Below are 27403 nucleotides of genomic sequence, written 5' to 3' on the forward strand. Positions count from 1 at the left end.
TAATAGAACATTTTAATAAAAATTAATATTTTTTTTTAAACATTAACTTACCAGACACTGAATAACTTCACAAATTAATAAGCATAACTCCAATAAACCTATTTTTCTTGTTCTCCAAAACAGAAATATTTCCTGTTGTGCACACCAAACAAGTTATTACAAGATTAATGATATTGCAGTCGGCTGCTAGTGTAACATGCTTGCTTTCGCAGTTAGTCTCTATTAATGTCCACCTCTTCTTATTAAACATTTAAGACTAGTTTCTGAACAGAATAGCCACACACCCTTGAAAGAAGGGTTTAGGGCAAGCATGTCAAACTCATGGCCCACAACAAATATTTTCATGGCCCAGCCAATATTATGGTATGTAAGAAATGTTCCAATAAAAATTTTGTGACTTAATTTTTACAATATCCTGTTACACATAAATTATTAATAAGGAACTACAACATTCACTAATGATTACTATAATTGCGTTGCATTCACTTCCCTTACATGCAGGCACACCATTTCTCACCACTAATAATAGCAGCGAATATTTTAGCAGCTGATTGTCACGTCATTGGTCTTGGACTGACTTGTTTAGTGTGCACATCAGGAAATATTTCTTTTTTGGAGAACAAGAAAAATTGGTTTATTTGTGTTGTGCTTATTAATTTGTGTCTGGTAAGTTAATGTTCGAGAAAAATTAAAGTTCTTTTTTATGTTAACAATCACTTATTTTAGCCTTTTGTATTCAGCATGTCTATTGAAATAAACCTATGTTTCTAAGAAAATTGACGTTTTTGTTTCTTTGCAGCCCACATAAACTTAAACCTAGTTTATTGGCCCGTGTTAGCCTTTGAGTTTGACATTCTTGGTTTAGGGGAAGGATTTACTTAATCTTAGTAAAATGAGATTAAACCAAAGATTAGTTGCTCCTATTTCTGCTCAAGGGGCAGAAGTACTTAGTCATGCACCATCTTACTGCCAGGCAGTCTGGTAAAGTGAATAACCATACCCGGATAGAAAAAACCTGGGATCAAATACTGACTCTACCGCTTATTAACTTTTTAAGTCATTGACCCTCTATGAATCTTACCTCTAAAATAATGCTGGCCAAATTAATCCCATTGAGGTATTGGGACGATCAGGTAAGGTAATATATGTGAAAGCATAATCTGCATAAATTGGTATTACTATTTTGAGCAACAAAACACCCATTTTGCCGAAACCGGTTTGGCTCAATGGATAGAGCATTGGCCTCCGGACTGAAAGGTCAAGGGCATGTACCTTGGTTGCGGGCACATCCTCAGTAGGAGGTGTGCAAGAGGCAGCTGATCGATGATTCTCTCTCATCGATGTTTCTAACTATCCCTCTCTCTTCCTCTCTGTGAAAAATCAATAAAATATATATTTTTTTTAAAAACCATTTTATGTTATTGCCATGCACGTTTACTTAGTACCCACTTTATGTAGGGCATTATTGATCTGTCCACCTATAGTACTGTGTACTTTTCTATATATAACATTTGTACTGTTGCTCACTCTTGATTTCGGTTGTTGATTCATGTACAGACCAAGCAGCAGAGATGACATTAGGCATGCTGGTTTGCCCTTAATTTGCAGTATTATTTCTTTTGTCATTTTTATCTCAGTGGTTGGTTCTTATAGATGTGGAAGTATGTAACAAAATCATTGACAGAATGAAAAATCACCCCCAAATGTTTTATAGTATCTATTAATAGCAGAAATCTCAGAACAACTAAGAGCTACTTTCAAATGCAAAAATTAACACTTTAATAGAATTACTATACCCTTTGTAAAGATCCTCTGTAGTAATTGAAAATTTTTTGAAGTTTTTTTTAAAAATTAAGCAACTTAATTTTGTTTATATTTTTATATTTGTTCAGTGGTTAAAAAAAATGTAGTGTTCTTTAAACCTTACATATGAAGAATACAGATTTTAATACTTAATTATCTTTATCTTTATGAACAGCTCTGATGACCCACAGGCTCTGAAATACATCACAGAAAGTAAATGTTTAGTGAGTATGGTCTTGTTACTACTTCCCTATTACACAAAGTAATTGCTAAGGTGCTGGCCTATAATATTGGTTTGACACTTGATATTTTTATTAAAATTATTCCTTATTTAACACACTTATAATTTTCTTTCTAGGTCATTGAAAAAAATGGAAAATTACGATATAAAATAGATACTGGAGAAGAAACAAAATTTGTTAACCCAGGAGATGTTGCCAGACTGATATTTAGTAAAATGAAAGGTATTGAGCCAAAGCAAAACTTATTTAAGAATTGATCTTAAAAAGTAGACATATTTTTTGCCCTAGGGAGAAGCAGCTGATAGAGCAGATTAGGAGTAAGGAGACCTACACTCTATAGTATCTGACTGGGCCACTAATTGGCTATGTGACTATGGTTAATGACTTAGCTTCCCTGACTTCGGTCTCACTAGAAGTAATGTAAATGGATTGGGCTGAATTAGCATTTTCAAAACTTCTTAAAATGAAGTGGCCAAATGTGATGAAGAGTGAATATTATATCTCCTTTAAGATTGACAGTACACGCTCAACAATAGTTAAGCAGATTAAGTAGGTCTGGTTTCATCGCTTCTGAAGGCTAGAGCTAAGTGGCATTCTTAAAACAATTTAGGAAATTTTGGAGTAGATTATGCATATGGCTAATCTGCATAGTACTCATCAGCTCTGGGATGTAAGGCATCCCTTTAATGTGTTGAGCTAACGTTATACTGTTTGTCTTTACATTGACACATTAGAAGCACATTCTCAATAAAAACCAGTCTACTTTGGGAGATGGTTGAAACTGAAGCCTAAGAGCCAGGCACTTTGGAAAGTACTTAGTTCTGTGTCCACAAATTACCAAAACCACCTGCATGGTTTAAGAGAGCAAAAAGAGAAAATCAGTAGGGTGGGACAGCAAGTGAACTGGAAAATCTTTATAGTGAGAAGATCTTCACTGCAAATTGATAAACTTCAGAAAGGATCACTTGATATATTTCTGTGTCATTAGAATTTATTTTTTTATTTTTTTTAATATATAGAAACGGCACATTCTGTCTTGGGCTCAGATGCAAATGATGTAGTTATTACTGTTCCATTTGATTTTGGAGAAAAGCAAAAAAATGCTCTTGGGTAAGTATAATATGTGTTTATATGATTTGCTTAAAGGAAATACAAATTTTATAATATAACCATATAGTAATGAAGTAAAATTGCATTTGAAAACCCTTTGGGCAATAAAATTTTACTTGTAAATACATGTCTATATGTAAATACTATGGTAAAAAGTATGTTACTGATCATTAATATTTCCTATCTTTTATGAAAAGGCAAGACAATATAAAATTAGATATACCTTCTTATTTATTTTGATTAGAAATGTTCTCAATTACCAGGTTAAGTTGATGTTTATGAATTACTTTGCCCTACTTTTATGTAATTAGGGTTTATGTTAAAATTATATAAAAATAGGCAATTTTATATGTTTACAGGTATTCTTTCATCTTAGATATTAACATCTAACCAAAAAGTAGCATGTAGTTTTTGAGAATATGCATATGTAATTGGTGAGAATGCATGCCTTTACTTTTGGGATAGAGTTCCACATGAGGCTTTGGCAAACATCTAAGTTGCTTCTGGGGCAGAGAATTGCTTTATTTACTTGAATTGGTGGGATATTAAAAACTGACGCTATTGGACTACAGACTGAAAGGTCCCAGGTTCAATTCTGGTCAAGGGCATGTATTATACCTTGGTTGCGGGCACATCCCCAGAAGGGAGTGTGCAAGAGGCAGCTGATTGATGATTCTCTCTCATCGATGTTTCTAACTCTCTATCCCTCTCTCTTTCTCTCTGTAAAATATCAATAAAATATATTTTAAAAATAAATAAATAAATAAATAAATAAATAAATAAATAAAAATAAAAACTGACGCTAAAAGAAATTGGAAAATTGCAAAATGTGTTATAAATTTGTCTAAAGTTTATAAGCATAGATATTTTTGAGAGCTTTCTCTTGTTCAATATAAACACATGGTATTTTCTTTCATTAAGAAAATAGACTGAACATTATTATTAATTTTTATAAAACAATACCTAATTATTTAACCATAAATAACTCCCCATGGGCCCAAGCCATCAGTCGGACATCCCCCAAAGGCTCCCAGATTGAAAGAGGGCGCAGGCCAGGCTGAGGGGACCCCCTCTCTCTTCTACCCTATACTATATAATACATTTAGTACTATATAATACATTTGTTCTATTTTAGATAGCTTCTCTATACCAGCTTTAGTTCTCTGTTTCCAGCTTTTAATTTGTTCTTTATTTCTTTGTTTCTCATTCTTAACCAGTTGTACTTTAGGACAAAATTTTTTTTTGTTTGTTTTTAATCTTTTTGTTGAAAGTATTGCACATGTCCTCTTTTTTTCCCCATTGATCTCTTTTAGCCCACCCCTGCTCTCTTCCCAGGTCTTCACCACACTATTATCTGTGTCCATGAATTATGCATACTGCCATTTGACCCAGTAATTCCACTTCTAAGACTATATCCTAAGAAACCAATCAAAAGGAATATATGCACCCCTATGTTCATAGCATAATTTACAATAGCTAAGATCTGGAAACAGCCCAAGTGCCCATTGGTAGATAAGTGGATAAAAAGCTGTGGTACATTAACACCATGGGATATTATGCAACAGTAAAAAAGAAAGGTCTCTTACCCTTTGAGACAGTATGGCGGGACTTGGAGAGTATTATGCTAAGTGAAATAAGACAGAGAAAGGTAAGTATCACATGATCTCACTCATATATTTAATCTATTGAACAAAATAAACTGATGAACAAAATAGATCTAGAGGTATAGAAGCATGGAACAAACTGTCGAATCTCAGAGGGAAGGAGAGGTGAGTAGGAAGAGATCAACCAATGAAAATTGTTAAATGAAAATGATCTCTTAAGAGTTACATTGATCTCTTGTGTCCTATTATTTTGCTTCTAAAGATCATTACCATCCATGTTCTACTTATGAAATCTTTTTTGCTATTGCATAAAATCTTACAACAGAGCATTTCTAAAATGTGGACTTGAACATGTTGTGATGTTAAATTCATTGAAAGCAAATTGTCCACAGGGAAGCAGCCAGAGCTGCTGGCTTTAATGTTTTGCGGTTAATCCATGAACCATCTGCAGCTCTCCTGGCTTATGGAATTGGACAAGACTCCCCTGCTGGAAAAAGGTAAAAACCGTATTTTCAGTTTTAAATTTTTCAGTGCAGAAAACATTTAAGATTAAAGCAATTACATCAATAGAGATTATTATAAAATGCAGCACTTCCAAGCCTTTGAATGAAAAGACATCAAAACTCTCAACTGGAGTTTTTCAAATAGATGAGAAAGGTGTCCTAGGAAAGCAGAGAAGGGTCATAACAGGAGGGAAGATTGAGCTTATCTATCCTTCTATCACCCACATTTTGTCTCTATCATTGAGATAGATTTGAAATTTGTAAGTTTGGCCACAGATTTCAAATTATTTTTATTTGTAAGCTTGGCCACACATTCTAAATCAAGCTAGGACACTTCATTTTATTACCAATTTCAGTTATTAAACTTGCTTATATCTAGTGAGTAGTTTTATACACATTTGTCTTGACAGATGGTGAGAAATCCGATGTGAGAATTTAAGAATTATTTTGATTATGAAACAGTAAAACGTAACTCCTAATTTAGTTGTCAAGGTTGTCTTAATAGGCCTGACATATCATGCCGCTTCAAGGAAATTAATTCAGATGTGTTAATTTCCCCTAATTGTTTCACCTTATATCTCACAGTTTGAGTAAAGAAATGAATATATATAAATCAGTAGGAAATTATTTTTAGGTAAACTAGATAAATATAAAATATCAGAAATTATAAATTTTTATGCATAGGAAATGAGCTCCTAGTTTTGGGTATGTTTCATTTTTATAGACATGTTATTGCAGCAGTAACTTGGATAATATTAACACAAAATTCCTATTTTTAATTCTCTTACAATTCACTATAATTTCAAATCTTTATTTGAAAAGTTGGTGTTTTGAACTCCAGTTACTCAGAAGAATACAATTTTACCAGCTTTTACCAGCATAACTAAATGAAAAATAATTTTCACTTAAAATTAGAAGATCTGATTTTTAAGCTAAATTCACCAATAAGTGATGACTATGGACAATTTTTTTTTAATGGAATTTATTGGGTGACACTGGTTAACAAAATGTATAGGTTTTAAGTGTACAATTCTACAATACTGTATTGTGTGTTCACCACCCCAAGTCAAGTTTCTGTCTATCATCATTTATCCTCTCTATACTCCCTTCTACCTTTCTCCACACCCCTCACCCCAGCAATCACCACACTACCATGGGCAAGTTAGTTACTCATGTGAGATTTTCAGTTTCCTTATTTATGATCTAAATGGATTAAACTAAGTGGCACCTTAGTGTAAGAAGTCCAACCTACAAGAGGATCCAAGATGGCTGCACAGGTAAACACCTAACCGCAGCCGCACACAACAATTTCAATAAAATACAACTAAAATATAAAATGGACATTGCCCAGAGCTACAGGAAGTCGACTGACTGAAAATTCTACCACAAGAAGGAAAGAGAAAACCAGAAGGAAAATCAGAGGAGCTATAAAAGCCTAAGGTATGGAGACATGGCGCTCGTGCGCGCACGAAAAGGACGGAGCCAGAGAGGAGCGGGAGGCTGAGTACCTGGCTGGCGTTCCCTAGCGGGAAGGAAATAAAAGCTCCGGACTGGGCTGAACCCCAGACCCGACAACGCTGAACCCCAGTTCTAGGGCAGACCCTGGGGACCCAGGCTCAAACAGAAGGAGACGGGGCTGTGAGGCAGAATCCCAGGGGAGCGGCGAAAAGCAAAGCCCCCGGAGGCGCGCACATTGCACGCAGAGGAAGGACTGTTGACTCTGATGCTAGATTGCCCTGGTGGGAAGGAGACAAAAGCTCCAGACTGGGAAGAATGCGATGAAGAGTGGGAGCTGCCACCGGGCGCTGGCAAGGAGCCGGCGGCAGGGCTCCCCTGGGGGGGAGGTGCCGATGGGCCCTCAACCGCTGATCGCCAGGCACAGAGCCGAGGCCGGAGGCTGCTTCTTGGGTGGTGCCGATCATGGCGTGCAGGAGGCCGAGGAGAACAAAGGGGCGCCGCAGGCCAGCCTGTTGAGCTTCCAGGACGAGGAAGAAGAAACCAAAGAAGTTTTCAATGTGAAGAAATCAAGTTATATCAAAAAGATAGTAAAATTACTAAAGAAAGAATACAAAGAAGATATTGAAAAGTCGAAGATTAAGACAGATCTCAACTCAGCAGCCAACATTGCAACATAAATGCGTTTAAAAAAAAAAAAAATGTTGGAGTGGCGGCGGCCAGGCCCAGAGTGGCCAGGCCCAGGACGGTGGCAGCCGGGCCCGGAGCAGCAGCAGCCAGGCCTGGAACATCCAGGCCTGGGGCAGTGGCAGCTAGGCTCGGAGCAGCGGGAGCCAGGCCGGGAACGGCCAGGCGGGAGCGGCCGGGCCCAGAGCAGCCGGGCTCGGAGCAGCCGGGCACAGAACAACCGGGTCGGGAGCATCCAGGCCCGGAGCAGCAGCATCCAGGCCCGGAGCGGCAGCAACCGGGCCCCAAGCAGCAGTGGCCAGACCCAGAGCAGCTGGTTGTGGAGCAGCCCGGAGCAACAGAGGCCAGGCCCGGAGCAGCTGGGCCCGAAACAGCTTGCTCCTGACTGCCCATGTCCCAGGGCTGCTTCTCAGACATGGCTGGAAACTTTTGGGGGAACTTGAGGGTCTGCTGAATCAAGTGATGAAGGCTTAGATCTGGATGTGTTGAGTTGTTGTAGCGCTGGGGTGTTGATCTGTGAGTGCCTTGTGTGGGGTCTGGATGAGGTTGGTTGCTCTATTTGGAAGTGTCTTTTGTGTGAAGTGTAACCTTGGGCATGTGGAGGTATTGCTAAGTAATTGACCAGAATATTTCTACCTGAAAAATTTAAAGTTCTGAAAGTTTAAGGTCTCTTGCCAAAAAGAGGTTTTAAAGCTAACACCTTAATTTTAATGGAGAAAGGGGAGGACAAGCCCTTCCCACCCAGAACAGGTAATCCAATTCCAGCCAGCAGCTATCTTTAAACAATGTGTTCATTTACATTTGAATGGCTATACCTTTTGATAGCCTAAGGGCAAGTTTACATGTAAACAAGTTGCTTCTCAGTTCCCAGGGCAGAAAAAACAAGGTTTAAAATTATTAGATTTTGCAATTTATTCTTAAAAATATAAAAGTTTATTAATTAAAAAAAAAAACACAAGGAAATTAAAAAACCTGATGAACAATATTAACTGTTGATTATAATAGAATCAGAGATACGAGAGGGGAGTGGACTGACAATTCTCAGGGAAAAGGGGTGTGGTGGATGAGGGAAGAGACTGAACATAACTGTGCACCTATGGATGAGGACAATGGGGGGTGGGGAAAGGGCAGAGGGTAGGATGGGAACCTGGTGGAGGGGGGAAGAAATGAGGAACCTTTGTAATAATATGAACAATAAAGATTGGTTTAAAAAAAAAAAAAGTCCAACCTAGCTTTAAAATGTTGTGTTCTCAACTCACTCACGTTATATCTTTTTTAAGCAATATTTTAGTGTTCAAACTTGGAGGAACATCCTTATCTATCAGTGTCATGGAAGTTAACAGTGGAATATATCGCGTTATTTCAACAAACACTGATGATAACATCGGAGGTACACAATTTACAGAAACTTTAGCACAGCATCTAGCTTCTGAGTTTCAGAGGTGAGTAATAATGAATTTGATTATATATATTGTTGTTAGTCCTCACCTGAAGACATTTTTTCCATTGATTTTTAGAGAGAGTGAAAGGAGGAGAGAGAGAAATAGAGAAATATCAATGTGAGAGAAACATGTTGATTGGCTGCCTCCCACACACATCCCTACTGGGGCCAGGGAACCTGCAATTGAGGCACATACCCCTGACTGGCAATTGAATCCGCCATCCTTCAGTATGCTGGCCAATGCGCCAACCATTGAGCCAAACCAGCCAGGGCTGGAGATAGATAGATAGATAGATAGATAGATAGATAGATAGATAGATAGATAGATAGATAGATATATTTTTTTAATATATATTCTATTGATTTTTTTTCAGAGAAGAAGAGAGAGGGATAAAGAGTTAGAATCATCAATGAGAGAGAATCATTGATCAGCTGCCTCTTGCACACCCCCTACTGGGGATGTGCCTACAACCAAGGGACATGCCCTTGACCGGAATCGAACCTGGCACCTTTCAGTCCACAGGCCAGTGCTCTCTCCACTGAGCAAAACCTGCTTCAGCATGATATATTTTGATTGACATTTTCCGTTAGTTTATTTGAAATTGCTCTGCTTCAAAGGAGGATATGTTTTTTTCTAATGTACTGGATATTTTTGTGGAGTTAATATCTATCCACACAAATGTAGGGAAGCATAGGCCAACCTGTCCAGTGCATTTACTTGGTTAGATTTTTTTACTTAGTTTAAGGAATTACTAGGCGTGGAATTATGTGGATTTGGATCTCAAGTACCGTTTTTTAATTCTTCATATGCTGCTCTATGTCTTGGTGAAGGGAGGGTGGGTTACCAGCTCTGAGGCCTCACTACCTTCAAGTTTAGAGCTGATGAAGATTACATTGTTACAGTCACATTCCAGGGAATTAATGAAGTGTTTATTTAATTACTAATCTATTACAAAGAAGATTTTAGTTTTGTTACTGGATGCAGTTATCCCATTCAAAATTCTATTTTTGTTTGGCATATCAAGAGCCACATATAGTATAAAAGTTATATTTTGGACATTACTGCACTAAAAAAAAAAAATGTAGCTGAAACAGTTCATCTGTTTAGCTAAACTGGGTAAAAGAAAGTCTTGAAAAAGTTGTAATTTCTCATTTTTCAAAGAAAGACCTATACCATTTTTTGTTATAAAGTATTTCAATTCAAGGTAGAGTAGTGTTAATTTTACTCCTAATTCTCATTAATAATGTACATGTATAAAAGCAAAGCCTTTGCTCACTGCCAGAGGAACTGTAATTCTGCATGTTTTGTATGTGTCATATTTCTTTAAAGAACCACTTTTAGTTTATTTTTTAAAAGCTGGACAGATAATTTTACACCATTGAACAATGCATCAATTTCAAAGGGTAATATATGAGATTTGACCTAGTTACATAATCTCCTTCAACCTCCATTTGTCTCTTCTGCAAAAAATAAAATATAATAGGTACCCTGCTTTCTTTAAAGTATACGCTATTATTAAAGGTACAGAATGCAGAAGTTCAGAATATTAACTTTATTGGTTATTGATTCTTCTTTAAGAGATTCTTCTTTTAATTGCAGAGAATTTTCTTCAGAAATTTTGGTGGGTTGGAAGCCAGATGATAAAATCTGGTATTAATACTGCTTTATGAGTTGCTTATTATCTTAATAGGGATTATCCAGATTTTAATTATAATAAATTCTCACTTCAGAAACTATATTTTTAACTTAGATCCTTCAAACATGACGTTAGAGGAAATGCCCGAGCCATGATGAAATTGATGAACAGTGCTGACATTGCAAAACATTCTCTGTCAACCTTGGGAAGTGCCAATTGTTTCCTTGACTCGTTATATGAAGGTCAAGATTTTGACTGCAATGTGTCCAGGTAAAATTGAAATTCAAAAACCTTCATTAAAATGTCAAGTGCTTTCATGTTTAGGTATAATTTTTTCACTTTTGGGTTTTTTGTTTGTTCATTTTAAATTCACCATTTATAAAAGGAGAGCTTTCTTGTGTTTGCTTATGGGATCCAATTTTTGTCAGAATAAGTAACTGTTTGCAAAATAATTATGTCAGATGTGATTGTTATTTGCAAATAGCAGTGTCTGAAAAAATCCCAGATCTTTTAAAGAATAGTGAGAGGAGATTTAAGTTTGAGATTTTCAGATTTATTAAATGGCAGCCCCACCTATATGACTCCTACTTTATCACTTAAAATTGATGTGGGGCTAGCACATGTTTCAAGTTTGTTTATTATAACTTAATCATCAACACTGTGTGGTAGCCTGTATTCTAAGTATCAACTCATCAAATCCTCACAACAACCCAAAGATAATGTCCTTATTTTACATATTAGGAAGCTGAAACACAGAGGTTCAATTATTTGTCCAAGGTTACACAGTGATGGACCTGGATTTCAAACCTAGCCAGTTTGACCCCAAAGTTCATACTCTGTAATTATTACACTACTAGGGGCCCAAGGCATGAATTCGAGCACCCAGAAAGGAACTGTGGGCTGGGAGGCTGCCTTGGGCATAAGGGTGGGTCTCCACACCCCACCCGGTCCCTCCTGCTGTGGCATCTGGGGGATTGGGAGGGGGGCGGGGATGGTCCTTTGTTTGCTGGCAGCTCTGCTCTCACAGCCACTGCTCCCACATGCTGAAGGCGCTGGCCCCACTGGCACCAGATGGCAGGGCAGAACAGTTGCTGGTTCCAGCAGCAGGTGCAAGCAGTGACTGCTGCCCCAGTTGCCCCTCAGGAGATGGAAAAGCCCTGAGGGGCAATCAGGGCCAGCAGATGCCACTAACACCCACTGACAGCGCCAAGCGAGAGCAGATGCAAGCGGTGGTTCTGGCACCAGCAGTGGGTGCGAGCCGGCCGTTGCAGGCAGGGGGTATGGGTATGAGAGGTGGCTGCCAGCTCCAATCGTCCCTCAGGGACAGGGGGAAGTGGAGAAGCACTGAGGGACAATCAGGGCCAGCAGCAGATACAAGCATCGGACAGGACCGCAGCTCACGGGAGCAAAGAATTTTCAGTAACCACCAAAAGCTCGCCTTAATTACAGCGACCAGTACCCCACCTTGGTCTGGCACACACACACCCACCCCCTTTCACCGGCTCCACTATCCTGCTGTGGTTGACATCCACCATGTTCTACATTTCGCTGCCTGCTGCCTGCCAACACCCGCCATGTTCCGCATGCACCCCCTGGTGGTCAATAGCAACCGGTTGTTTGGTTGTTCCACCGTTAGGTCTATTTTCATATTAGCCTTTATTATATAGGATGCTAAAGATTGATATTTATTTTGGTTTTGATTGCTCTGTCACCCATCATCATTTTAAATTTTAATAGTTGTTATGACTTTCACTAAGCATAGATATAATATGCATAAAATTGTTTTTAACACCCTTGTCTTTTACATAATCCAAATCATTGCTTATCAGTGATTGCACTTTTACTCTGAAAGTCCAAAGAGAGGATGTTGCCTTATCATTTTATATTCCATATTACTAACAATAGTAATAGTTACAACTAGTTAAACCATTTAAACATCCCCAAAACTTAACAGGTGACCTGGAAACAAGGTGAAAACTTCCAGAATTATAGCATTGTTTTATTTTTAGTATTGTACTGAGTATATTTGGTTAAATTCTCTCTTCATCTGTCTGTTATAGTTTAGCTTCCTCACTCTTCCTGGACTTTTCTGAAGATTCTGGCTCTGCATGTCCAATATAGTAGCCACTAGCCACCTATTGCCATTTAGATATAAGTTAATTAAAAACAAATAATTAAAAGTTCCATTTCTCAGTAACACTAGCCACTATTCCAGTGCTCAATACAATAAACCTCAATTTTTCAGACCTTGATTTAACGGACTTCGGATTTAATGGACAAAATTTTGGGTCCATATGTCATATGTGAAAATTAATACCATGTTAATTTTAAAATTCTTTTAACCAAGATTTGCTTATCATTAAATTAACAAATTACCTTTTTGTTATTAATTCAGTTATTTTTACTAAATTTTCGCAATTAGGCCATATGTTGGGAAAAAACACTTAATTTCACGGACATACATAAATATTACATATCTACAACTATTACATATTTAAACCCAGGAGTCACTTCTCGTAAATAGGGCTCATTGAATGATTAGCACATGATCACAAGCATTGCCCATTTAGTAATTGGTTCTGTTGTCACGCCAATCTTAACAGCAGTCTTAACATTTGTTTACTCATGGTGACTGTTGAATGCATGCATTTATTAGATTGTATTAAGTATAAATTTAAAATTACTATAATACATATAGGAAACTGTGAAATTAAAGTATTCATACATACTTAATTTAATTACACAAACATATCTACAAAGTAAAAATAGGTAAACTAATATGTCAATTTTTAGCATACACATTCAGAAAACCTACTTTATTATATAATGGACTTTGGTTTTTAACCAACACTCCCTCATCTGAATTAGTTATATTGAGGTCTTGCTGTACTCTCATGTGGCTAATGTTCACAAAAAATTCTATTAGACAGCACTACTCTAGATCTTTTAAGTGAGATTTGAAGCTACAGCCCCAAAAATAGAAAGATGGACAGAGTGTCTATTTTTCTATTTCCAGAATTCCTCACTTTGTGCTAAGTTTGTCCAAGTACTCAGTATATAAGAATATATTGGCTTATTAATATCAGTTATTAAGAATGAAATAGAATTTTTAATTTTTTATTAAAGAAATTTTGCCTTATCACTAAGATCGCAAGCATAGGAATATTTTAATATCTAGAGATAGCACAAATAAATTTAAAAATTAGTTGTCTGTATCTAAGGAGTTCAGTATAAAATTAGGGAGTACGTTTTTCCTGAATGTAGATTATTTTTAAAATTCTATGCTAGTGCCTGGCTGGTGTGGCTCAGTGGTTGAGCATTGACCTATGAACCAGTTGGTCACAGTTAGATTCCCATCAGGGCATATACCCAAGTTTCTAGCTCCATCTGCAGTGGAAGGTGTTGCGGGGGCAACTAATTGATGATTCTTACTCATTGATCTTTCTATCTCTCCCTCTCCCTTCCTCTCTGAAACCAATAAAAATATATATTTTTAAAATTCTATGCTAGCATTCATTTTTCTCAGATGATGCCAAAGAGCTACATTTAGGTATAATATAGTCTCAGATTATAAAGAAAAAGAATGCAAAATAATTTTTAAAACTTGAATGCAAAAAAATAAACACTTCCAAATGATGGTTTGATTTGGATCAATAGATTTACTGTTGGGACTGTCATACGTTGAGTTTTCATTTTCAGGTTATGGAAAACCTGTAAGTAGGCATTGGGTAAGAATCTCCAACCTGAATTTGATTCTTAACATGTCTTCATACATTGGTAGATGAATAATTTAGTACACACACACACACACACACACACACACACCCATGGTATTGCATTGCTAAGTGCTACATAATCCTGTTCTGATCATAAACCTATTCTTAAAGAGAACTGTCACATTAGGTTTTGGCTTTACTCTTCATAAGAAAAAGATGTCCTGTACACAGGCAGCAAATAGGGTAGTTTAGACCTGGGTGGGTGTGTAGAGGCTGAGAGAAGAAGGGGAAGAGAGGATGGTAAATAATCTGTAATACTATGAACACTAAAAATATATTTTTAAAAAATGACATTCTAGTGAAAGCCTTGGTAATAAAACCAGTTTAACAGATTTTAATAAATTTTGCAATTAATCACATTTCCGTCGAAATAAAAATTATTTTAAAAAGGTAAAAAATGTCTTGTTTAATTGTATAAGCCTTTTTTCTTCCTCTTCTTTGTGTGAACAGAGCAAGATTTGAACTTCTCTGTTCTCCACTTTTTAATAAATGTATAGAAGCAATCAGAGCACTCTTAGAACAAAGTGGATTTGCAGCAGATGATATCAACAAGGTAATACTTTTATATTTTTCTTATTTATTTTAGGAGCAATTTTAGAATTGGGATTTAGAAAATAGTCCCTATGAACTTTTTATGAATTTAAATTTTTATAAATTTAAATATTTTCTCAACTTGCCGAAACCGGTTTGGCTCAGTGGATAGAGCGTCGGCCTGTGGACTGAAAGGTCCCAGGTTCGATTCTGGTCAAGGGCATGTACCTTGGTTGCTGGCACATCCCCAGTAGTGGGTGTGCGGGAGGCAGCTGGTCAATGATTCTCTCTCGTCGACGTTTCTAACTCTCTATCCCTCTCTCTTCCTCTCTGTGAAAAATCAATAAAATATATATTTAAATATTTTCTCAACTTGTGTTAATCAGTAAGGAAAATTAATTCAATACATTTTGATTAATGACTCTAGTAATATATGTCAGTTTCTTAACAAAAGAGAATAATTCCTTTCAGTATATTGTTTAATTCTAAGCAGTGATTGATAGTATTTGAATGTTTGCTCTGTGTGAAGCTCTATTTCTAAGTGTTTTATATACATTAAAATTTAAAAAGCTAATAAAAATATATTTTAAAAATTAGTAAAGTTATGTAAATTTTTTATTTTAATTATTAAAATAGTAAGTATACATATTAAGAAAACGCAGAAAATACTAAAAGGCAAACTGTTATATTTTAGAATATCTCTAATTTAATTTGTACAATTCTGAATTTTATTCATTTAATATTACACTGATTTTTGCACAGTCTTAAAATCAATTTTAAATAGATTATTAATATCCTAGGAAAGAAAAGGCACAATAGATGATTTTGTTGTTCTATTGTGGACACCTAAATTGGATTTCCGCTTCCCTCAGAACAAGGATGTCTACTTTTGTGGTTTTTTTGTTTGTTTGTTTGTTTTGTTATTTATTTATTTATTTATTTATTTATTTATTTTTAAGGATGTCCACTTTTGACCCTTGGCTTTTACCATATTTGGATTATTCCTTAGAATAGACTCCCATATAATTAAATCAAGGATTAATTTTATTTGATTTTGTATTTTCTAGTGTGTAAATATAAATTTCATCTTCTTTGCCTGCTTTATATAATCACAGTATTAACTTATTTGCTGCAGTCTTCTTTTGAGGCATGTAGTATACTGTTTAATTTTGGTTCCATTAGAGAGAAGGGTATTTAATATATAGAAGTTTCATTTATTTATCTATTTAAATCTATTGGTCTATTACTGTGATTTCTTCAGCTGCTTCTAAGTTTATAAATTCCATCTTTGTTTAGATATATAACAAATATTTAATATTATTGTCTTTTAATTTGTTTATAGTTTGAAAGTTTTTCTTTTTTAACTTTTAGTGTATGCTATATCATGCAAGTCATTTTTAAAATTTTTCTTTGCAATTCAGTAATTTTTTTGAACATTTATATTATGCTAGGTGCTTGGAGGTTAGGGGCTGGATTCTGAAGAATAAGACCTGAGTATATAATAGTAACAAGGTGGTGGTGGGAAATGAATGGGCATGGAGACAGACCCATCTGAATCAAAGGCTCATAGTGTTAATAGTTCCAGAGTGGGCAAATAACATATTTCATGAGTCTTAATTTGTCTCTTTTAATTAGGAGGTTGATAAATAACACTTACAGGTAATTATTATAAGATATCATAAATGGTACAATTTTCAGTTGCTTGAGTAGAAGTCGAACACATTAGGATTCCAAATGTTATTAAAGATTTACTTTTCAGGTATTTCTAAAATATAGGCCTTTGATAACTTAAAAATATAGAGTTGTCTCTTTCAAGTAGTGACAGTAGCAAATGAGCCCCTAATCTTAGTGGATTACACCTCCAATCTGGGACCTCTCTAGGGATGTCCGACTGCCCGTTTAGACTCGATGTTCACTGAAGGGGTGTGAGTGGCTAGGGAGAGGTCAATGGGGGGGAAAGGAGACGTAAGTAATACTTTAAACAATATAGAATTTTTTTTTAACAAATTTTTATTATTCAGATTATTACAATTGCTCCTATGAATGGATGACTTCCTTGCCCTATCTTTGAGTTAACTGATCCTTTCTTTTGCTTTATCTAGTGTACTATTAAAACCCTCTGAATTTTTCAGTTCAAAAATTATCATCTTTAGCTCTATGGTAACTATTTGGAACTCTTTATATTTCCTATACCTTTGCTGAAATTCTCATGCATTACTCTCCTGATTCAGTGAACATCTTTTTTCTTTTTCTTTTTTTAATCTAACAGTCAAGTGAATTAAAAATCTGAGGAACAGAATAAACTGGTGAATATAATAGAATCAGGGGCATAGAATGGGGATGGATTGATAATTCTCAGGGGGGAAGTGGTGTCTGTGTGGGGGGATAGGAAGAGACTGGACAAAAATCGTACATCTGCCGAAACCGGTTTGGCTCAGTGGTAGAGCGTGGTCTGCGGACTGAAAGGTCCCAGGTTCGATTCCAGTCCAGGGCATGTACCTTGGTTGTGGGCACATCTCCAGTAGTGGGGTGTGCAAGTGGCAGCTGGTCGATGTTTCTTTCTCATCGACGTTTCTGGCTCTCTGTCCCTCTCCCTTCCTCTCTGTAAGAAATCAATAAAATATATTTTTTTTAAAAATCGTACATCTATGGATGAGGAACAGTGTGGAGGAGGTAAGGGCAGAGGGTGGGGTGGGACCCGGGTGGAGGGGAACTATGGGGGGGAAAAGGAGAAACAATTGTAATAATATGAATAATAAAGATTTATTAAATTAAAAAACAATTCTTCCAACTGCTATCAAAACTGTTTCTGATGAGAAATCTTTTGTAATCCTTATGTTTAATGAGAAATCTTTTGTAATCCTTCTGTTTACAAAATCCCTATTTATTGTGTGTCTCTTTTCTTCTGACTAGTACTTAAAAGATTTTTCTTTTCATCATTGGTGTTGAGCAATGTGATTTTTATGTGTCTTGTTGTAGCTTTCTTTATGTCCTGTGCTTGCTATTCACTGAGCTTCCTTGATCTGTAGGTTTATATTTTTACTGAATTTTGCTAAATTTGGAAATTTTTTAATCATTCTTTCTTCCAGTGATTTTATATATACAAGTTCGGGTCTCTAGGGAGGCCTGGGAAGGAAGAGGAGTGAACCAAGCCATAGGGTCAGGACCTTGGCAGGCAATTGAGTGCAGGGACAGCCAGCAGGGCCATCCCTGCAGTGGCCAGTTCATGACCAGCTGCCTGAGACTGGCTTGTTCCTGCACTGGGGGGTTTCATGCACCTGCTCCATGCTGCCCAGCAGTGTAGTGTCCATTGGGGCTGTGCATAGCTGTGGGGAAGGAACAGTAACCAGATCCCGGCACTGGGAATGTGGCCAGTTCTCTGTACCCTGAGTCGCCCCACTGTTGCATCCCCGGAGCAGTCATGGTGCCTTCTTCCATCACAGCCCCTTAAGCTCTCAGTGATGGAGGCATGCTGTCATAGATTTGGGTGAATGGAACATGGAAGACCCGTGGGTGATAGCAGTTGGAAGCCTCTTCCTTAGTTTCTCAAAGAGCTCGATGGTGAGGAAATGCAGGTCTGGTCCTGTGTTGCGGTTTCCATGTTGTAGTTTCCCCTTGGGGGTGTCATGGGGTTGGCCGGGAGCACCTGTGACAGAAAGATACCCCTGTCTCAGGCGGTCCTCCCAGGAACTGCTCAGCATATCCCTCTTGTTCCACAGAGTTCTCTGAGCAGCTGTCCATCTTCCACAGGAAGAAAGGTGTGTGCTTGTGCATAGTCACTCCCTGGTCCCTCACACTGGGTTCATAGAGGTCGGACAATCATTGTCCAGAATTCTCTTGTTTAACAAAGAAAGTTAAGTTCCCAGTGAGGCCCCTGGTAGAAAGGGAGGGGATTGGGGAGAGGAGGAACCCTGCCCACCAGAAGGCGCGGAGCTCCAGGCATGATCTCCAGCCCGCTGACCTGCCCCAGGGGGCTGCTTCCAGAGAGACAGTGAAGGCCAGGCTCTACTCCTGTGTCCTGGTGGGTCTGAAAAACAGGAGGCAGAGCTGTACTCTCACCTGAGCCTCAGGGCAGCAGCCTCCTGGTTCTTGGTAGAGACGGTGGCCCTGGGGTCTGACCGCTCCTCAGTGGTTGGAACTGTGTGCAATTGCCGCTGGTGCAGGCGCACCCCTGAGAGGCAGATCATCAGACCTCATTGCCCTGGCAATGATGCCAGCATCCCACCCTGCCTCTGGCTGCTCCATATGAGTGCACTTCCCATAGGCCCTCCATCTTCATTGAATTAATTTGCATACACACTCCTGATTGGCTGTGGGTGTTGTGGAAGTACAGTAAATTTACATATTTGTGTATTAGTAAGATATGGTAAGTATAACATAAAATAATGCTAAAAATATGATTTATACTTTATCATTACATGTGGTAAATATGGATCAGCGTATAACATTTAATCTTGAGGGGGGAAAAAACAATTTTCATTTGCAGCAGCATGGATGAAACTGGCAGTAAGTGAAATAAGTAAAATAGGCCAGGCAATGAAAGAAAAATACCACATGATCTTACTCATTTATGGAAAATAAAGAACACTAACCTGATGAACAAAAAGATAGGCTGGGGAGTGTTGGGGAGGGGGTAAAGAGATCAACTGAAGGACATATGTATGCATATAAGCACAACAAATGGACACAACCCTGGGGGAGGGGGGTCGGATGAGGTCATGCAATGGGGGTTAGAGAAGGCTGGGAAAGAATGGGGGGGGGGGGACATATGTACTACTGTGTGTATTTATTTATTTATTTTTGGTGCATTTATTTTTAATTTATTGATTAAGGTATCACATATTTGCCCTCAACCCCCCAGTCCAATCTCCCACCTCCCCACTCATGCCCCCACCCCTCTATTGTCCTCGACCACTGGTTAGGCTCATATGTATGCACATAAGTCCTTTGGTTGATCTCTCCCTTTTATCCCCACCCTTATGTGTAATAATTTAATATTTTTCTGTAAGTAAAAAACTGAAATCTTTTTTTTTTTTTTTCTTTTTTAGGTTGTCCTTTGTGGAGGGTCTTCTCGAATTCCAAGGCTACAGCAATTGATTAAAGATCTTTTCCCAGCTGTTGAGCTTCTAAATTCTATCCCTCCTGATGAAGTTATCCCCATTGGTGCAGCTATAGAAGCAGGAATTCTTATTGGGAAAGAAAACATTTTAGTGGAAGACTCTCTTAAGATAGAGTGTTCAGCCAAAGATATTTTAGTTAAGGTATGTTCACTTTTTTTTCATGAAAGTGGTATAAATTTGATGCCATAGTTTTCACACATACCATGTTGTTTTGTTTGTTTGTTTTTTATTAATCCTCACCTGAGGATATTTTTCCATTGATTTTTAGAGAGAGTGTAAGACAGAGGGAAAGATAGAGGGAAAGATCACTATGAAAGAAGCATATCAATTGGTTGCCTTCTGCACACGCCCTGACCAGGGCCCAGGCTGGGGAGGAGCTTGCAATCAAGGTATGCACCCTTGACCGAAATCGAACCCAGGACTCTTAAGTCTGCAGGCTGAAGCTCTATCCCCTGAACCAAACTGGCTAGGGTATGCATACCATGTTTTTACAATAAAACTTTGTTTAGTGGTATATTTTTTTAATTTATATTTATAATTTTACTTTTAGTGAGTTTTTTATATTCTGTTTTTATTGATTTTTGAGAGGGAGAAAAGGAAAGAGAAAAACAAACATCAATGTGACAGAACTACGTTGATCGGTTGCCTCCCATATGTGCCCCAACTGGGATCAAACCCGAAACCTAGGTATGTGCCCTGGGAATTTAATATGAGACCTGTTGCACAGAACAATCCTCCAGCCAATTGAGTCACATCAACCAGAGCTATATATATTAACTAATTTTAATAATAAATTTCTAATACAGGTAGAGATGTTTCAATTTATTTTTAAAGTGGGTTAGGCCCTAACCAGTTTGGCTTATTGGATAGAGCGTCGGCCTGCAGACTGAAGGGTCCCAGGTTCGATTCCGGTCAAGGGTGTGTACCTTGGCTGCAGGCACATCCTTGGTGGGGGGTATGCAGGAGGCAGCTGATCGATGTTTCTCTCCCATCGATGTTTCTAACTATCCCTCTCTCTTCCTCTCTGTAAAAAATCAATAAATTATATATTTTTTAAATAAATAAAGTGGGTTAGGATTAAGGATCATTTCTATTTTCTCTATCTGTAGTTTGCAACAATTATAAGCAAGAAACATATATTACATTTTTAATAGCAATTTTTTTTATAATTATAACAATAAATATAAAAAAGATATGCATATTATTTTCCTGCTTATTAGGGAGTTGATGAATCAGGAGCCAACAGTTTCACAGTACTGTTTCCATCAGGGACTCCTTTGCCAGCTCGAAGACAACACACTTTACAAGCCCCTGGAGGTATATCTTCAGTATGCCTTGAACTCTATGAGTCTGAGGGGAAAAACTCTGCAAAAGAGGAAAACAAGTTTGCACAGGTAAATACATAAAATTGGATTATAAATTAGTCACATGAAACTTTGCTTTTCTTTGTGGATTAGACTCAATTAATAGAAAATGTGATGAATGGATTACTTCTACTTATTCGTTTCTGTAAGAAAGAAGAAATAGGCAAGTTTAACTTGAAGGAGTGACAAGAAAATAAAACCAAAATACAGTTTATATTTATACTCTTTCTCTTTGAGCTCTTGGCCTTTCTTGGTAATAAGGTGTGACATTTTTTGTTTGCTAACTGCCAGATGCTGTACAAGACACTTTACAAATGTACTCTTAAAATGCTGTGAGATAGACTTTATTATGTGCATTTTATAGATGATTAAGAAACAGCCTGATGGTAGTAAATACCTTGTTATTTTCTTGGTTGAGCTTATTTATCCTCAGGTTGGTTGTACACTTGGGCCCATGCTATTGCCATACAGATTTTTTCATACTATATTGCCTCTGATACAGGTTAAGTTTGCTTTTAAAATACCACATGTGTGCCGAAACCGGTTTGGTTCAGTGGTAGAGCATCGGTCTGCGGACTGAATGGTCCAGGTTCGATTCCGGTCAGGGGCATGTACGTTGGTTGCTGGCACATCCCCGGTAGGGAGTATGCAGTAGGCACCTGGTCGATGTTTCTCTCTCATCGACGTTTCTGGCTCTCTTATCTCTCTCCCTTCCTCTCTGTAAAATTAATAAAATATATATATTTTTTAAAAATACCACATGTATATTTCATATTATATTGTCCTCTGTATCCTTTTTAAAACAGTGAGAGGAGTCATGTTATATGCTTAGAACATACCCAAGAAATATCGTTATATTAAGCCCTGGCCAGTTTGGTCAATGGTTAGAGCATCAACCCATGGATGGAGAGTCATGGGCTCAATTCTCAGTCAAGGGCAAAGTACACACAAGGGCTGCAGAACCATATTTACAATAGAATATCAGTAATAAAAAGATTGAAAGCAAGGATTCATGTGAGAGAAGAGGTGTTTGAGTAGGTGTATGTATTTAGATAACCAGGTATGGATACAGAAAATATCTTTAGGTGTTTGAACTATATTCAGGATCTTTATCAGTGGGTAGGCTTGAAGATACCAAGAGGATTTTTTTACTTAACACTTACACTGAATTTTTTTATAAATAGCAAAGGATATAAGCATGAATTACTTTTTTAAAAATGTTTTTTTTATTTCATAGAAGAAGGGAAAGGTAGAGAGAGAGAAAACATCATTGATGAGAGAGAATCATTGATTGGCTCTGCCCCTTATTCAGGATCAAGCCTGCAACCTGGGCATGTGCCCTGATCAGGAATCAAACTGTGACCTCCTGGTTCATAGGTCAACACTCAGCCACTGAACCACAATAGCCAGGCATGAATTATTTTTTTAATTTTTTAATATATTTTATTAATTTTTTATAGAGAGGAAGGGAGAGGGATAGAGAGCTAGAAACATTGATGAGAGAGAAACATCAATCAGCTGCCTCCTGCACACACTCCCTACTGGGTTATGTGCCCAAAATTAAGGTACATGCCCTTGACCGGAATCAAACCTGGGACCCTTGAGTTCGAAGGCTGATGCTCCATCCACTGAGCCAAACCGGTTAGGGCATAAGTTGCTTTTATCCTATCTAATAAAAGAATAATATGCAAATTAACCATCACTGCTACACCCAAAAGCCACGTCCACCAGCCAGTCAGGGACGAGTGTGCAAATTAACCCAACCAAGATGGCTGTGGCCATGGAGCAAGCATAAGGCTTGGGTTTCCCCAGTAATGGAGGAAGCCAAGCTTTCTGCACACCCTGGCCCTCCTAGACTTCCACTCAAGGCTACAAAGTTTCATTATAGAAGAAAAATAAATCCCAGGTCCCAGGGCCTTGATTGGGTTGCCGGAGGATGTGGCCAGCCTGCAAACCACCATAGGTCCCTTGCCCAGGCCTCCCCATGCCCCAAGGGAACCCCCACCCTTATTCGGGACACCCTTCAGGGAACACCAGCTGGCCCCCACCCATGCACCAGGCCTCTATCCTATCGAATAAAAGAGCAATATGCCAATTGACCGTCACTCCAACACACTCCAAGTGGTCAAAGATGGCTGCCCCCATGTGGATACAAGATGGCCAGCAGGGGAGGGCAATTGGGAAGTATCGGGCCTGCAAGGGAGGGCAGGGGTGATCAAGCCTGCAGGGGAGGGCAGTTAGGGGCAAAAAGCCTGTCAGGGAAGCAGTTAGGCATCAATCAGGATGGCAGGGGAATGGTTAGGGATTGATCAGGTTGGCAGGCAGAAGTGGTTAGGGGCAATCAGGAAGGCAGGCAGGCGAGCAGTTGGGAGCCAGCAATCCTGGATTGTGAAAGGGTTGTCCGACTGCCCATTTAGGCCCGATACTACAGGGATTGGGCCTAAATGGGCAGCCGGACATCCCTCGAGCGGTCCCAGATTGGAGAGGGTGCAGGCTGGGCTGAGGGACAAACCTCATGCCCAAATTTCGTGCACCGGGCCTCTAGTGTAATAATAAAACAAATGTAGGTAACAAAAGACAGTGTGTGTGTGTGTGTGTGTGTGTGTGTGTGTGTGTGTGTGTGTGTGTAATATATATATATATATATATATATATATATATATATATATATATATATATATATATATATATAGCATGTCTGGACACCACCTAATCTTAAAATCTACTAGTGTTGCCGAAACCGGTTTGGCTCAGTGGTAGAGCATTGGTCTGCAGACTGAAAGGTCCCAGGTTCGATTCCGGTCAAGGGCATGTACATTGGTTGTGGGCACATCCCCAGTAGTGGATGTGCGGGAGGCAGCTGGTCGATGTTTCTCTCTCATCGACGTTTCTAGCTCTCTATCTCTCTCCCTTCCTCTCTGTAAAAAAATCAATAAAATATATATATATATATATTTTAAATCTACTAGTGTAGGACTCCTTCAACTAGTTAACTCTTCAAAAGCTGGTCTAAATGTTTTTGTTGTGTATTACTATGTAAGCTTTTTATACCAGATTTCTAACCTTTGGTGGCAGTCTTGGGATTCCTTTAGTTTCTTTCTCATACATTTAATACATTTTCTCTTCACATACTTATCTGAGATTCTGTAACTACTCTCAATATATCCTATATGCTATATATCATACTGATTTGATTTTTTTTTTTTTTTTAATAAACAGCAAAGGCCATAACCATGAAGTACTTTTTAAAATATTTTTTTTATTTCATAGAGGAAGGGAGAGGCAGAGAGATAGAAACATCAGTGATGAGATAGGATCATTGATTGGCTGTACCCCTTACAAAAGATCAAGCCCGCAGGATATGGAAATACACACACACACACACACACACACACACACACACACACACGCACTAGAGGCTCAACGTATGAAATTTGTATATGGGTACAGTCCCTAGGCCTGGCTTATGATCAGGGCCATCTTCCCCAGCTGCCTGCAGCCGGCCCTGCTCCCTGCCGCCACCCACGCCTGGCTCCCTGTTTGCCATTGGGTGATCAGTGCCTTATGGTGGAATAAGGGATGAGAGGTCAGCTAGTCCCACCCACTTACTGGCCCCGTCCCTCAGCAGGTGGCCATCAGGCAATTAGAGCCTGCCAGCTGGGAAAGGGAACCAAGAGGTTGTCAATGGCCCTCATAGTGACTGGATCAGCAATCATTCTGGTCGTTCTGCCATTAGGGTCAATTTGCGTATTACCCTTTAATTATATAGGATTATTATATAGGATACACACACACACTAGAGGCCCGGTACACGAAAATTCGTACACTTGGGGGCGGGGAGGTGAGTCCCTCAACCCAGTCTGTGTCTTCTAACAGTCCAGGATCCTCTTGGGTGATGTCTACCTGCCAGTAAGACATCTTTAGCTCTGCCAAGGAGGCAGGAGAGGCTCCTTTTACAAATGAGTAACGTAAGATGCCTAGTGCCTTGACTAAGGTCATAAAACTTGATAATGAAAAAATCTGAAAAGTTACTTCCAAACGTGCTTTTTTTTTTGTGAACCTCTCTTTAGGAATCTGAGGAATTTTATAGTAAATTCATTAGTATCTCTAATTTATAAATTCAATCTTAGTTGTACAAAATAATTTGCCACAAGTTTCTTTTAAATAGGTTTTCCAAGCATATTTAAAACATTTGAATTTTTTAAAAAAGTATAAAGGTAGCCCTGTCTGGTTTGGCTCAGTGGATGGAACGTCCACCTGTGGAGTGAGGGGTCCCGGGTTCAATTTCAGTCAAGGGCATGTGCCTTGGTTGCGGGCACATACCCAGGGGGGATGTGCAGGAGGCAGCTGATTAGTGTTTCTCTCTCTTCGATATTCCTAACTATCCTCTTCCTCTCTGTACAAAATCAATAATATATATATATATATTTTTTAAATATATATTTTAAATACATATTTTATTGATTTTGTACAGAGAGGAAGGGAGAGAGATAGAGAGTCAGAAACATCGATGAGAGAGAGTCATTGATCAGCTGCCTCTTGCACACCCCCTACTGGGGATGTGCCCGCAATCAAGGTACATGCCCTTGACCGGAATCGAACCCGGGACCTTCCAGTCCCCAAGCCGATGCTCTATCCATTGAGCCAAACCGGTCCCAGCAATATATATATATTTTAAAAGTATATATAGAAGGCTTGCCAAAATATAATTTACATGTTACTGTAGTTATCTTCTATGCTCTCCTATAGGAGACATTTCATTTCATAATGAAGAAAGTTTAATCCTGTTCTCTAAATTTTGATAACTGGTAAGAGAATTAAAAACTGTCCTATTTTAAAGGTTTTGTTTCAGTAATAAGTAGGATTTGGTCCATTGAATTAACTGATGCATCTGTTTATTAATATGTCAAAATACAGAATCATCTTTGTGTTATTTTTGCATAAACAGGTTATACTCCAGGATTTAAATAAAAAAGAAAATGGATTACATGACATCTTAGCTGTTCTAACTATGAAAAGGTACAAAATTAAATTATTTCTGATGTTAAGAAAATTCGCTTTGATACTTAACCTGGCAGGGGAGATACCATGATCACAAAGATGGTTTTCCCAGGGCAAGGCTTATCCACTGCACTCCGGATGTGCTGACTCCTGAGATTTCTCCAAATATGGGAAACTCGACTGCATAATTTGTGGTAGTGGGGGACTGCGTTCATGCTCTCCCCTTAAAAAGAAAATTCACTTTGAGACTAGCCTCTTTTTGTCCATTTATTGATTCTTCACCCATTGTCATTCTGGGAAAATCATTTCATAAAACCTTGTAAGTATTTTATTAATGATTTATATTTCTGTCCTATAGAATTATTGTATTTTACAAAGAAAAAGTATATTTCATGTCATTTATATTCTAAATTTTTTATGAACTCTAAATATTTTGGGTGTAGTCAATCACAAAACTGATTCATGCAAATTGGGATATATTTTTTATTAATTTTAAATACTAGTATAATTTTCCAAGGTTTACATAATTCACATTATTTGTCCTGAAAGGATAAGTTTATTTCAACATTGCTACAGAAAATCTCTAAAAAATAAATTACTAACTCAATCCAACTGTTACCTAACAACAGTTCATCCATTAACACTATATCTTGCAAGTAAATAATTTTGAAATTAACATTTGGGACAATTCATTTCATAAGCCATACTTAAAAGAATATTGTATTTATTAGAGTACGTTTACCATGGCCTGGGCTTAAAAATGGCATGATGTGTCTTGAGCTTGAATAAACTTTTGAACTTAAGGATTTTATCATTGTGGGTTTGTAGGATTTTGGTAGTCAGTGGTCTAAAAGGAATTTTTTTTTTTTAATTGAGAGTTTGTTGGGACAGTGACACAAGAAAGGGCTTGGCATAGAAGAATCAACAGGAAAGCCCACACTAACCTTTTTTGCCACTCCAAAAATGCTATAGGAAAGAAATGAGCCAAGGCTAGGCTGATTTAGCTCACTGGGAAGTCAGAAAAAGGGGCCCCTTAGACACAGGTTCAGGGGGTTACCCCGGAATGAGCTGCCGCTGTCCACTCCTCCCTGGGTTGCAGGTCTCATGGAATTCCTTTGAGTTTAGGAGG

General features: G+C 38.1%; 1 protein-coding gene across 2 annotated transcripts in view; it reads left to right on the plus strand.

The window, feature by feature from the left end:
• The window catches only part of HSPA14 (heat shock protein family A (Hsp70) member 14), a 36073-nt gene that overhangs the window by 8214 nt on the left and 456 nt on the right, over positions 1-27403 (plus strand). The window contains exons 4-13 of one of the 2 annotated variants that reach the window (XR_014793573.1): positions 1979-2027; positions 2162-2267; positions 3065-3155; positions 5152-5256; positions 8685-8846; positions 10597-10752; positions 14709-14811; positions 19838-20050; positions 21179-21303; positions 26222-26292. Coding sequence is in view for 1 of the 2 variants with exons in the window: in XM_084868559.1 (XP_084724685.1) it covers positions 1979-2027; positions 2162-2267; positions 3065-3155; positions 5152-5256; positions 8685-8846; positions 10597-10752; positions 14709-14811; positions 19838-20050; positions 21130-21303; positions 26222-26292 (1230 nt within the window). In the remaining variant the exon portion in view is untranslated. Of the gene's footprint in view, positions 1-1978; positions 2028-2161; positions 2268-3064; positions 3156-5151; positions 5257-8684; positions 8847-10596; positions 10753-14708; positions 14812-19837; positions 20051-21129; positions 21304-26221; positions 26293-27403 lie in introns of both variants that reach the window. The other variant, XM_084868559.1, reaches the window with a different exon arrangement.

Source organism: Pipistrellus hanaki (assembly GCF_964339955.1).
Source record: "Pipistrellus hanaki genome assembly, chromosome: 1".
NCBI lineage: Eukaryota > Metazoa > Chordata > Mammalia > Chiroptera > Vespertilionidae > Pipistrellus > Pipistrellus hanaki.